This window comes from Saccopteryx bilineata, chromosome 2 (genome assembly GCF_036850765.1).
Source record: "Saccopteryx bilineata isolate mSacBil1 chromosome 2, mSacBil1_pri_phased_curated, whole genome shotgun sequence".
Lineage (NCBI taxonomy): Eukaryota > Metazoa > Chordata > Mammalia > Chiroptera > Emballonuridae > Saccopteryx > Saccopteryx bilineata.
The window spans coordinates 108,502,900-108,515,991 of record NC_089491.1 but is presented as its reverse complement, the minus strand read 5'-3'; the positions used below and the strand labels follow the sequence as shown (position 1 = coordinate 108,515,991).

The 13,092-nt window shown below is 35.9% G+C and overlaps 1 protein-coding gene across 10 annotated transcripts in view; it reads right to left on the bottom strand.

Moving 5' to 3' along the window:
• The window catches only part of PPP1R12A (protein phosphatase 1 regulatory subunit 12A), a 159,152-nt gene that overhangs the window by 70,036 nt on the left and 76,024 nt on the right, over window positions 1-13,092 (bottom strand). For all 10 annotated transcript variants that reach the window (XM_066257590.1, XM_066257594.1, XM_066257588.1 and 7 more), the window contains exons 3-4: window positions 10,165-10,283; window positions 529-688 (exon numbers count right to left, since the gene is read on the bottom strand). In XM_066257590.1, coding sequence (XP_066113687.1) covers window positions 529-688; window positions 10,165-10,283 — 279 coding nt within the window. The remainder of the gene's footprint in view (window positions 1-528; window positions 689-10,164; window positions 10,284-13,092) is intronic.

Genomic DNA, 13,092 nt, shown 5'->3' with positions numbered 1-13,092 from the left:
GCTTCTGGCTTGATATTTAATATAGTATTATGCTAACAACACTTGAATCCCAGTGTTCATGTAGTAAAAAGAAACTGTATTTTAGATAAATTACATGTATATAAATATTCAATAGGAACCAAGCTCTCAGAGTTCTGAGAATTAAGCTCTCTGGATATATAAACAAAAATATGTTAATATATGATATTGATCTTAGTGTCAGAAATCAGAGTTTGCCAATCTGTGAACCTCAAAATTACTAATAATTTATTAGCCCAGGTGGTAACATACTATGGTTGTCTGACACTTAGTAACTTATTGGAAAATTGCAACTAAAGAAAACAACAGTAAAATAATAAAAATGTGAGAGTGAAAAAGCTTTAGAAACAAAGCAACAATATTCAAGGTAGTTTTTCTTTTTGTAAATGAATATTAAATGCCTTTCATAAGTTGTTTCAAAATGTTTGCAAGTATCTTAAGAAATGGAATACCGGAGTACCAGAGTAAAAACCAAAACAAAGTAGAACAATTGTGAAAAACAGTACTCACTTTAAAACTTCTGTATAGCCTTTAGCCGCCGCAACATGAAGTGCTGTACCTCCAGATTTAGCATGCCGAACATCATTTATATGACCACTATTGAGCCATTGTCTTGCATCTCTTAGCATAATCCGTTCTTCTTCCTTTCGAGCTGCTTCTATATCAACCCCTGATAAAATTAAAATTGTTTTTATTTTTCTTTATAGAAAATGTTCTTTCTATATTAGAAAACAAAATTACACAAAATATTCCAAGTTCAAATGAAAAGTCAAATTATATTTTTGAAAAATGGGCTGCTTATAATAAGTTGGTAAATAAAAAATATGGGAATATTATATTTTATTAGAATTTTCTACTGATATTTTAGTCTTTGCACCACAATATTATTTTGATCCTCTTTTTACCTTTTCTTTCTTTATTTTTTTTGCCTAGACTTGACCTTTTTTCTGTTCTCCAGACTCTGATATTCAACTGACAACTTGATACCTCCAATTAGATGTCTATTAGGTCATCTCAAACTTCACATTTTTCATATTAAAAACTTTGTTTTTCATATTGCTCAGGCTAAAAACCTTTAATTCATCTTTGACTTCTCTTTTTCTCCTATGTCCAAACTAACAGCAAATTCTGTTGGTGTCCCTCGAAGAACCCAGTATCTTACTTCTTTACCATCTTCACTGCTATCAGCCTGGTTTTAGTAACCATTATCTCTTCCCTTGATGATTGCAATAGCATTCAAATTAACATTTGTTTCTGCCTTAACTTTAGTTTAAGGGATCCTCTTAAACTAAGTCATATAGTGTCACCTTGCTCATGTAGATACCCTGGTTTTTCTCATCCAAAGATCTTTCCAGGCCCTGGCCAGTTGACTCAGTGGTAGAGCGTCAGCCCAGTGTGTGGAAGTTCCAAGTTCAATTCCCGGTCAGGGAACACAGTTCGAGAAGTGCCCATCTGCTTCTCCACGACTCCCCCTCTCACATGAAATAACACCTTTTCCTCGTACTTTATAAAAATAATCAAGCATATACACTATATATTCGATAATTTTAATGAATAAAACATACTATAATTTTTCAACCCATTTTATTTAAGATGCCTTCTAATGTTATTCAGAAAAAATTATAAAACTGCATCGTAATACATTAAAAATAACCTTTTCACTAAGTGATTTTTCTCAGACTGATTTTTTAAATGTTTTATTCTTTTACTATGTTTTTAAATCATAAACCTCTTTATTTTCTTTATCCCTTTTTTGCCTTTACCATCTTAATAAACATTCTGAGTTTTACTTTTACTATTCTAAATTTCCTCTGGACTTGAACTTAAAAAAGAAAACATATTTCTTACTTATTGATTTATCTAATTTCATAATGTGTTTATCTAATTATAAAAAAATGATCTTTTTATTTCCAAATCATGCTCATAACTTGAATTACATAAAAACAAAAAAACACGCAAGTTTACAATTAAAGTATATGTAAAGGGAAATCCCTTGTGCTTAAGAAACTTCAGTTAGAAAAAAACTCATGTTCTTAAAATTAATAAAAGAAATTACTGACGAGAGTTATAGACCCTATTTAGTTCATTAAAAAGGAAAAAACAACATACTCTCATTGTACTATATATTATAATACTTGTTTCTTATCCCAGTGCTTTAACTAGTCAGTGACCTTGAGAAAGCCTAAGTTCTTTGAATATTTGTATAATGTGTTAAGAACAAATACTAAAATTAGACTGCTGGGTTTCAACCCTGATCTGCGAATTGACACTTACTAGTTTTATCTTGAGCAAGACACTTAATCTATGTTAATATTCAGTTTCTTTATTTGTATTTAAGATAGGGGTAATGAAAGTACCTCACCCATTAGGGCTGTTGTGATGATTAAATTAATTGATGTATATGAAATGTTTAGATCAGAAGTAAGCACCAAGGTGTTAACTACTATTATCAGATCTAAAAGTCTGTGATCTTGCTTTATTGTCTAGTAGAATGTAAATCTTATAAGGCATCAACTGGTTTTTAATCTACCTACTATAACTGCAAGGTTTTTAAACAATGAAAAAAAGATACTACAACTAAATTGGGTATAATATAACAAAGTGATTAGACTATTTAACATCTGTCACTACTACTGAAAAACAAGTATTAGATTGATATGTAGCCAAATTTCTCAGTAAAAACAAACAAACTGAAATTTGGTCAGGTAAGATACAAAAACATGACTGTATCCCAAGTGAAAGAAATAGAATTGCATTAAAATGTAAAACAGAAATAGGTTTAGCTAGTGTTCAATCATTACTACTTTCAAAGGATATTTATTTAAACTTTAACTTATTATTGATAAAATATATTAGAATAAGAAATAAGAGCCAAAAAAATGATTAAAGAATTTAAAAATATTAAATAACTTTCATGCCAGGATAAACAATTTGAAAAGCCTTATCACTACTAAAGATATATTTAGGGTGCTCTTTTTCATAATTATTAAAATCTATTAGAGCTGCCTCTATCTCTTTGTTTCTTTGGAATAAGTGTATAGTTATGCTATATAAATTCATATATTCCTATTATATAAAAAATGAACATCAAGTTTTCTAGGAGACCTCCCTAATAAATGCAGTCTGAGACAGTGATGTAGAATGTGAGCTCAAGAAGTCTATCACACTGTTGGGACTGAACTACACACCATTTCCTACCCATATGACTGTGGGCAAATCACTAAGCCTCAATTTCTTATCTGAAAAATGAGGATAATAGTAGTATGAACCTCTTAAATTGTTATGAGCATAAAATGAAACGAGATAATGCATATGAAGCTCTCCTCTCCATACCTGGCATATAACCAACATTTAATAAGAGTCAGCTACTATTATTAGCAATAGTGGTTCACTTTTCAGTTCCAGTCATCTCATCTACTATTTTCTGGAATTCTTCCTCATGTATTAATCTCCCAGATTTACATTTTGTATCCTGACATCTCCTAAATTCCAACCAGCCACTGTTGTCTAGAAATGTTTACCCACCACAAACTTAATATATACCAAAACAAATGCACTTATTAAATCTTTTCCCCGCTTCATCTCACATTTTGCATATTAATTCATCCAATCGCTTCATACACTGGAAACTTCAGGAAGCAAATATTTATTTCCTTCATCTCCACATTCAGTTCCTCACCACACTTTTAATTTTACTTTAACATTTCCTCAAAACAGCCCTACTTTCCCACTTGAAATGTAAGTTTTGGTCCTTATCATCTTCTACTTGGATTTAATAGCCTTCTATTTTTTTTTTAATTTTTTTTATTTATTTATTCATTTTTAGAGAGGAGAGAGAGACAGAGAGAGAGAAGGGGGGAAGGGCTGGAAGCATCAACTCCCATATGTGCCTTGACCAGGCAAGCCCAGGGTTTTGAACCGGTGACCTCAGCATTTCCAGGTCAACGCTTTATCCACTGCACCACCACAGGTCAGGCTAATAGCCTTCTTAAAAGAAGGCATGTCACCATGCACCCCCACCCCCATTTAAATTCACCCTCCAAAACATCATCAGCTTTAATACTAAAAACCAAATCCAATTAACTTCCTGCTGAGATTCTTGGTGCATCTATCTAATGCCTGCAAAATACATGTCCTTTACCATCTGGCTCCAGCCTATACTTTTCAAGCCTCACCTCCAACTCCTAGTAATTCCATCCTGATTTCCTATCTCCATTACAATTCTAATGAATTCTTTACATATACTATATTTCCAATTCCTTTTCTTTACACGTTATTAGTCCCTCCTGACCTGCCTTTTCTGTCCACTGCCTCTCTTCGCTGCCAAGCAAACTCCTCAAATGTCATCACTTTGAAACTTTTCCTGACTACTGCAGTAAGTCATAGCCACTCCTGTTCTCCCACAACATTCTGTTCCTATCTGTATTTCAGCACATAACACACTGCATTGTGAAGTTGTTTATATATTTGCCACCGTAAAATTCTTGAGAACAAAAACTGCCTTACGTTTTTCCTTCAATACTCAACACTCAGAACATTTGCTGACACATTGATCAATACTGAATAAATCAGTACAATTAAAACCAGTATTGCTAACAGTTTCTTTTATATAAAAGGAAGCTAAAGGCAAGAAGTTTCCAGTACATCTCCATGCCTTTTAACCACTGTTTTACAGGAAACTTAACTATCTGAGCACTCATCAGGGCACGATGGCAAATGAGGTACTCCTCTTTCTAGCTCATGATGCTTTCTATCTGTCCCATTACTCCAAAATGCCTGCCTGAACCCTCTCTGTACTTACTCAAACTTCAGTTTAAGACAACAATTCTAATGTGTCCTGTAGCACCTGGACTCCAGGTATCTTCAACCACTTGTTATAATGCCTCAATTCTATTTTGGCATTTAACTATTTTCTTAAGTTTTAGTGCCTAAGATTTTTCTTTTTAAACAACTGAGTGGTCACTATGAATTTTCCTAATCCCAAGTAATAAAAACTCTATTCCAGGGACAACTGAATAGTCATTATAAATTTTCCTAATCCCAAGGAATAAAAAAACCTCTTTCCAAGGAACTAGCTTAACTTCTATTTCCTACTGAATGAAATACACTTCAGCAGGAGTCAATCCTCTAAACCAGTTGTTCTCAAAGTGTGCGCCAGGGCACACTGATACACCCTAGAAGATTTCCAGATGCACCTTATGGTATTCCAGAGAAATATGTGCCTGTTGGGGACCAGAAAACCAACAGGGTTTTTGGAGTTTAGATTTCTGGGGGACAGAGGTGTGGGGAATTGGCTGTAAGCAGACAGTCTGCCCAACCCCTCACCTCACTTGCCTGATTAGGTTGCAAAAGGCTGTTAAGCTGTGGTGCTGGATTGTTTATACTACCCCCCATGTTCCCCAGAAAGACTGGAGGCAAGTTTCTTCTATCCTTTGTTTGGTGTAAAGTTAAGATGATATGTATGGTGGGGGTTTTCTGCACTTGGTAAAATTCTTGGGTTGCCTTGGAAACATGATCAAAGATCTCATTGATTTGCTAATGGCCCACTTTGCCCTATAAATAAAGCAAGATATGGTTTTTGGGCACTCTTTGTTCCTGCCAACAGCAATTACAGGGCCCTACAAACCCCGTATTTTCTTAATTCCGCACCATTCCCACTCGGGACCTGGAATTACTAGCTCTGCTGGTTTGCGGCATGTGCCCAGATAAAAAAATAAATATAGTTACTCTAATATACCATTTCATTACGAAAATACTGCTCTTTTTGTTAATACATCCTTATATTTATTATTAACACATCATTATATTATTTAATACACCTAAATAAAATGGATAGATTTCTCAAAAAGAAGCATGATATTGAAGAATCCAATTCTGGAAGTGAGCAAAAGTTAAGTGTAAACAAAATAGGACTTGAAGGCTGATGGGCAGAATTTAATTTACAGCATTTTCCATCATTTAACAGTGAACAATATGATTGGATTAGAAACTATTCATGAAAGCTTCAAGTGATTTTGGTTTAACATTAACAGAAGAAGAACTGGCAACTATATCCACTGATTGTGGATTGATGATTAAACATAAGGAATTGTCTCTTGAAGCCTTTTGGATTTCTATAAAAGATGAATATGTGGCAATATCTAAAAAAGCTTTGAACACTTTACTACAATTTTCAACATCCTATTTATATGAATTAGGATTTTTTACCCTCAACACAATTAAGACTAAAAAGAGGAATTCTTCAATGTATTGACGAGGAAATGAGAGTTTGCCTTTCAAATATATGCCCAAACATTGAAGAAATCGCTAGGACACATCAGGCTCATGTTTCTCATAAACACAAGAATAAAAAAACTTAACACATTCATGCTGAGACCTGCCAAATTTACTAAATCTTACCAAGAATGTATCTATATATATAAAAAGATAACCTTTTTGTTGTTTTTTTTTAACTCTTTTTTACAAATTCTAAAAAGCATAACAAAAAATATAACATAAAAATGTTTTTTAATGTCAGAACAAATTTAATTTTGTCATATTTAATTTTGTTTAATTACCGTAAAAAACATGCTTGGACTTTATACATGTTTTTCTTTAACATTTGACTTAATTATTATAACATATTTCTCAGAAATTTGTATATAGTGCGCCTACAATTATTTGTAGGATTTTAAATGCGCCCTGACTTCAAAAAGTTTGAGAACCAATGCTCTAAACCAATATTCATACCTTTCCTTTATCCTTTAACCTTAGTAAAACACATTTCTCTTCTGGTAATACCCACTTAATCACTGCCATAATAAAATATAGTGAGAATCACACACAGTAGTTTTATACACACGCACACACACGTATATGTATATATATATATATACAATTTTAATAGTAAAATAACACAAAATGTGCCATCTTAATAACCATTTTTAGTTTAGTACTGTTAAGTACACTAATATTGTTGCGTAAACCAATCTCCAAACTACTTTTCATCTTGCAAAACTGAAATGCTATACTCATCAGACTCAATCCCATTTTCATCTCCTCCCAGCTCCTGACATTTACTATTCCACTTTCTCAATAAATTTGACTACTTGAGGTATATACACCTTATTAAGTGAAATAAACCATACAGTATTTGTCTTTCTGTGAGTGCTTATTTCACTTAATATGCCTTCAAGGTTCATCCATACTGTAGCATGTTTTGAAATTTCCTCCTTAAATGTATAGTATCCAATTGTATGTATATACTACATTTGGTTTATCCACTCATTTGCTGGACACTTTGTGTGCCTTCATATTTTGGTTATTGTAAATAATGTTGTTATAAATATGGGGGTATAAATAGCTCTTTGAAACCTTCCTTTTAATTCTTTGGGTATGAACCCAGAGGAGGAATTGTTGAATTATATATACAGTATAATATGTAATATTTAATATATATTATAATATATATAAATATATAAAGTTACTGCTTTATTGAGATATACTATTTAAAGTGTTCAATTCAGTGGTTTTTAGTAAATTATAGCAGAGTTGTGCTATGATTATTACAGTTTTGGAACACTCATCACTCTGTAAGTAATCAATTCTCATCTATAAATTGACACTTCTCAAATTCATATTTCAAATTGTACCTCTCTTTACTCACACATTAAATTGCTTGGATAACTAATAGGTAAAACAAAAATAGAAAAAACAGTAAAACAAACAAACAATGTTTTTTTTTGTGTGTGTGTATGACAGAAACAGAGAGAGAGAGACAGAGAGAGGGACAGACAGGCAGGCAGAGAGAAAGATGAGAAGCATCAATTCTTCATTGCGGCTCCTTAGTCTCCTTAGTTGTTCACTTATTACTTTCCAATATGTGCCTTGACTGGAGGACTATAGCAGAGCCAGTGTGACCCCTTGCTGAAACCAGCGACCTTGATCTTCAAGCTAGTGAATCCCCGCTCCAGCCGGATGAGCCTGTGCTCAAGCTGGCGACCTCAGGGTTTCAAACCTGGGTCCTCTGTGTCCCAGTCTGATGCTCTATCCACTGCGCAACTGCCCGGTCAGTCCAAACTTAACATTTCTTGAAAATGAACCTCTAAACCAGGGGTCTCAAACTCGCGGCCTGCGGGCCGCATGCGGCCTGCTGAACAATTTTGTGCGGCCCGCAGACTAATCCACGAAGTTCAAAATATTTTGGATAAAATTAAGTAAGCCTAGGGGCCTACTTGTATTTTTCATTTCTCTAGCATCCTAGCTAGATATTAGCTTAGTTAACAGCAGTTGTGATGCGAACTACAGTTTCTGTTCGTTTTGTGACACTGAGTAAACTGCATGTATGATTGTGCTTGTTGTACTGATTTTTTTTGTTTTCAACTGCAGTGAGAAAAGTGTTGCGTAACAGTTGCCTTTTTTTTTTATAAATAACTTACATTATTTCATTTTTATTTATATTTAAGTCTGAACGATGTTTTATTTTTATTATTTTATTTATTCATTTTAGAAAGGAGAGAGAGAGGAAAAGAGAGAGAAACAGAGAGAGAGAAGGGGGAGGAGCAGGAAGCATCAACTCCCATATGTGCCTTGACCAGGCAAGCCCAGGGTTTCGAACCGGCGACCTCAGCATTTCCAGGTCGACGCTTTATCCACTGCGCCACCACAGGTCAGGCCAACAGTTGCCTTTTGTAGACCTAGTGCGGCCCGCTGAACGGCTGTGATCTTGCTCTGCGGCCCACATGCTGAGTTGAGTTTGAGACCCCTGCTCTAAACCAACGGTTCTCAACCTGTGGGTCGCGACCCCGGTGGGGGTCGAATGACCAAAACACAGGGGTCGCCTAAAGCCATCGGAAATACATATTTAAATATTTTATTTAAAAATGTATTGTATAATAAATATGTATTTTCTGCTGAGAGGTTGAGAACCTCTGCTCTAAACTTTCACTACAAAATCTGCTTTTCCCACAATACTCACTTCTTAAATTGAAACAAAAATCTTGGAATCTTCCCTGCTTTCTTTTGCCTTACACACCTTACATAAATCACTCAATAATCCTCTTGGCCAAAACTTCCAAATAAAAATGTAACCTCTTCTCATCACTTTGTTTACCATCACTCTACTTCTGCCCTTGCTTTCCTACACTCTGTTCTCAACACAGCAGCCACAGAGATCCTGCCTGAGGTAAGTCAGATAATGTCACTTCTCTACCCAAACCCTGGGCTCCCAACTTCACTCAGATTAAAGGCCAAAGTCCTTCCAATGGGCCATAAGGCCTTACATAATGTGGTCCACTGCTACTTCTGTGACCTCATCACCTTCCGGTCTCTTCCTTGTTCTGCCTGTTCCAGTCACACAAGTCTACTTGCTGCTTCTTTGAATACATGAGATACGCTTTGATTTTTGCATAAGTTGGTCCCTGTCTGGCATGTTTTTTCCCCATACCAAGATGATTCATTCCCTCACCTCATTCAGATACCACTTGATCAGTGACAACTTTTTTTGGATGACATTAGTTAATAAAATTATACAGGTTTCAGGTGCACATCTAAAACCCATCATCTGTACACTTCACTGTGTGTTCACCACCCTAAGTCAGGTCTCTTTCCCTGACTACTTACCCTCCCTCTACCCTCTTCCACATCCCCTCACTTCTCTGTCCCTCTGGTAATCACCAGACTGCTGTCTGAGTCTATGAGCTTTTGTTTGTTTAATCCCTTCCCCTTTTTCACTCAGGCCCCATCTACCTCCCTCTGACAAGTGTCAGTATGTCCTCTGTATCTATGAGTCTATTTCTATTTTGTATACTAATTTATTTTGTTCATTAGACTCTTCAGTGAGAACTGCTTGACTGCTTTAAATTTACAATGTGTCACATTTATCCTACCCACATCTTACCCTTTTTGCCTATTTTATTTCTCTCCAAAGCTCTTATTATTCTATGCCCAATAATACTTCTTTCAACTTTAAAAATAATAAGATGTAGAGTTGATAAGCATATACTAAATTTTTCAAATAGAATGTTATTGCACACTGTTAGGTAAGCTGATTTTTTTCATTCAAATTATAATTATCTTTCGACGTCAACAAATATTTTACTGAAAAATTATCAGGGTCTTTCTAAAATAGTTGTAAACATTTTCCCATTCAGGCTGCTTTTATAGTACCTTGCCGATTAACTTCATTTTGAAGTAATTCTTCCATTGCCTCCTCCTCAGCAATATCTAAAGGTGTGTCTCCTTCACTGTTGACAGCTCCTACATGTGCTCCCTGACCAATCAAAAACCTGTAAAATCAAAGGGAAGATAGTTAAGTAATGATATCATTGAAACAAGACTAAATGCATAGCCAATGAGGAAAACTATGTAAGAGCAGCAATAAAAAAACAAGGAAAGCCCTGGCCAGTTGGCTCAGTGGTAGAGCGTCAGCCTGGCGTGCAGGAGTCCCGGGCTCGATTCCCGGCCAGGGCACACAGGAGAAGCGCCCATCTGCTTCTCCACCCCTCCCCCTCTCCTTCCTCTCTGTCTCTCTCTTCCCCTCCCGCAGCCAATGCTGCACTTGAGCAAAGTTGGCCCGGGCGCTGAGGATGGCTCCATGGCCTCTGCCTCAGGTGCTAGAATGGCTCTGGTTGCGACAGAACAATGCCCCAGATGGGCAGAGCATTGCCCCCTGGTGGGCATGCCGGGTGGATCCCTGTTGGGCGCATGCGGGAGTCCGTCTGCCTCCCCGTTTCCAACTTCAGAAAAATACCAAAAAAACCCCACAAAAAACCAAACAACCCCCCCCCCAAGGACAGGATATATATTATTTAAGTTTTAAAAAAGCCTGACCAGGCAGTGGCGCAGTGGATAGAGCATCGGATTGGGATGCGGAGGACCCAGGTTCAAGACCCCGAGGTTGCCAGCTTGAGTGCGGGCTCATCTGGCTTGAGCAAAAAAGCTCACCAGCTTGGAACCAAGGTAGCTGGCTCAAGCAAGGGGTTACTCGGTCTGCTGAAGGCCCACAGTTAAGGCACATATGAGAAAGCAATCAATGAACAACTAAGGTGTCACAATGAAAAACTAATGATTGATGCTTCACATCTCTCTCCGTTCCTATCTGTCTGTCCCTATCTATCCCTCTCTCTGACTGTCACTATAAAAAAAACCCCAAAAAACAAAAAACCCACAGAGAACATTTTATTTTTTTAAATTTATATTTCCTAATTTTTCTATAATGTATACATACATTGCCTTACTAATACAAAAAAAAAATGGTGATTTTAAATAATACTTAGAAAGTCCTTCACAGGATCATTTCAGATTGCCTCCACTAAGATTTTTTTTATTATCTCCATATTGACTGGTTTTCTAACTAATTTCCATGCTCCCTATCCTGTGTCATAACCAAGATTTAACTTGGAGTCCATGGACAGAATTCTGAAGACCATTCCACTGATGCAGATATCTTAAAATATTATTTATGCCTGCCACTATTTTGAAATTAAGGTAGTTATTAGACCAACCATTAAGGCTTTTCATTTAATATGTTAATAAAGAAGCACATATAGCTCTGGTGGGTTCATTTAGTGGACAGTGTCACCTGGTATATGGATGTCCTGGGTTCAATTCCTGGTCAGGGCACACAGGAGAAATGACCATCTGCTTCTCACCCCTCCCTCTTCTCTCCTTCTTCCCCTACCACAGCCAGTGGCTCAACTGGTTTGAGTGTTGGCCCTGGGCACTAAGAATAGCTCAGCTGGTTCTAGTGCATCAGCCTCAGGCACTAAAAATAGCTTGACTGATTTGAGCATCCACTCTAGACAGGGGTTGCCAGGTGGATTCCCGTCGGGGTGCAGGTGGGAGTCTGTCTCACTATCTCCACTCCCCTAACTTAAAAAAGAAAAAAATAGTACATATAAAACTATACCACAAATGTGTTTTTCTAATATTTTGAGAAATGAAATCCAATATAATTGATTTTCACTGTACTCTGTATTTTATGCATCCCAAATACAACCCTGTGGAAGTAATCACAGGCTTCATCAAACCTGCCAACGGGATTCAGACACAAAAGGTTTTCAGTCACTTTCATGTGTCTACTGCATATCGAGAATCATCTATTTAACATGACCTTTGTAAATTCCCAACTAAAAAATGTCTGAATGGTTGTACCATAGTAGGAGAAAACACACATGGCATCTCTGATTTTCCTTTTTTATATGTAAAGAATGGCTGCTTTTCTCTTTCCATAAACAATTTAACTCATTTGTATTTTTTTCCACAAACTACATAATATTCTCATAAAAACAGTAAAAATAAAAGCTTGCAAAGTGAGAAAGAAATAGGAAAGATATCCTTTAAACCTTTTCTACTATCATGATCACTTAGAAATAAACACTACCAACAGCATGGCAAAAATCTTCCCAGTACCTTTGTTATGAATTTATATGAGTATAAAAACATATATACATAGTCACTTTTTCAGGTTCTTTTTGTAAAACAAAAACTAATGAGACTATTTTAAATGCATGGGAATGTAATGCTTCTCTTGTAATAGCTGAAAATATTCCACAGTATGGCTGGCTGATACTTTTATTTAATAACATCCTCCTAATGGGCATGTTTTGAAACACTTAGTTAAGACTATACTTTCAGGGATCATTTCTATAGTTTGTGAAACACTTAGTTGGCATTATCAATCTTTAAAAATTCCCTCAACATGATGGGGATGAAATAATCACTGTTTTATTTCCTGATTACACATGAGGTTGAAATATGTTTACTGGCATTGGTATTCTCTCCTTTTGTGAACTTATTTATATTTTTTGCTTGTATTTCTAATGTGTTAATTAAAACAAATACTTACAGGCTGTTGTTATGAACTCAATGTTTTATTCCCCTAAAATTCGTGTTGAAATCCCAACCTTTAATGTGATGGTATTAGGAGGTTGGGTTTCTGGGAGGTAATTAGGTTTAGATGAGGTCATGAAGGTGGAGCAGACCTGATGGGACTGGCATTCTTATAGAAGAGGAAGAGACTAGAGCTCAGTACCTGTATGTTGGAGGACACATCAACATGGCAGCCATCTGTAAGACAGATAGAAAAGGGGTCCT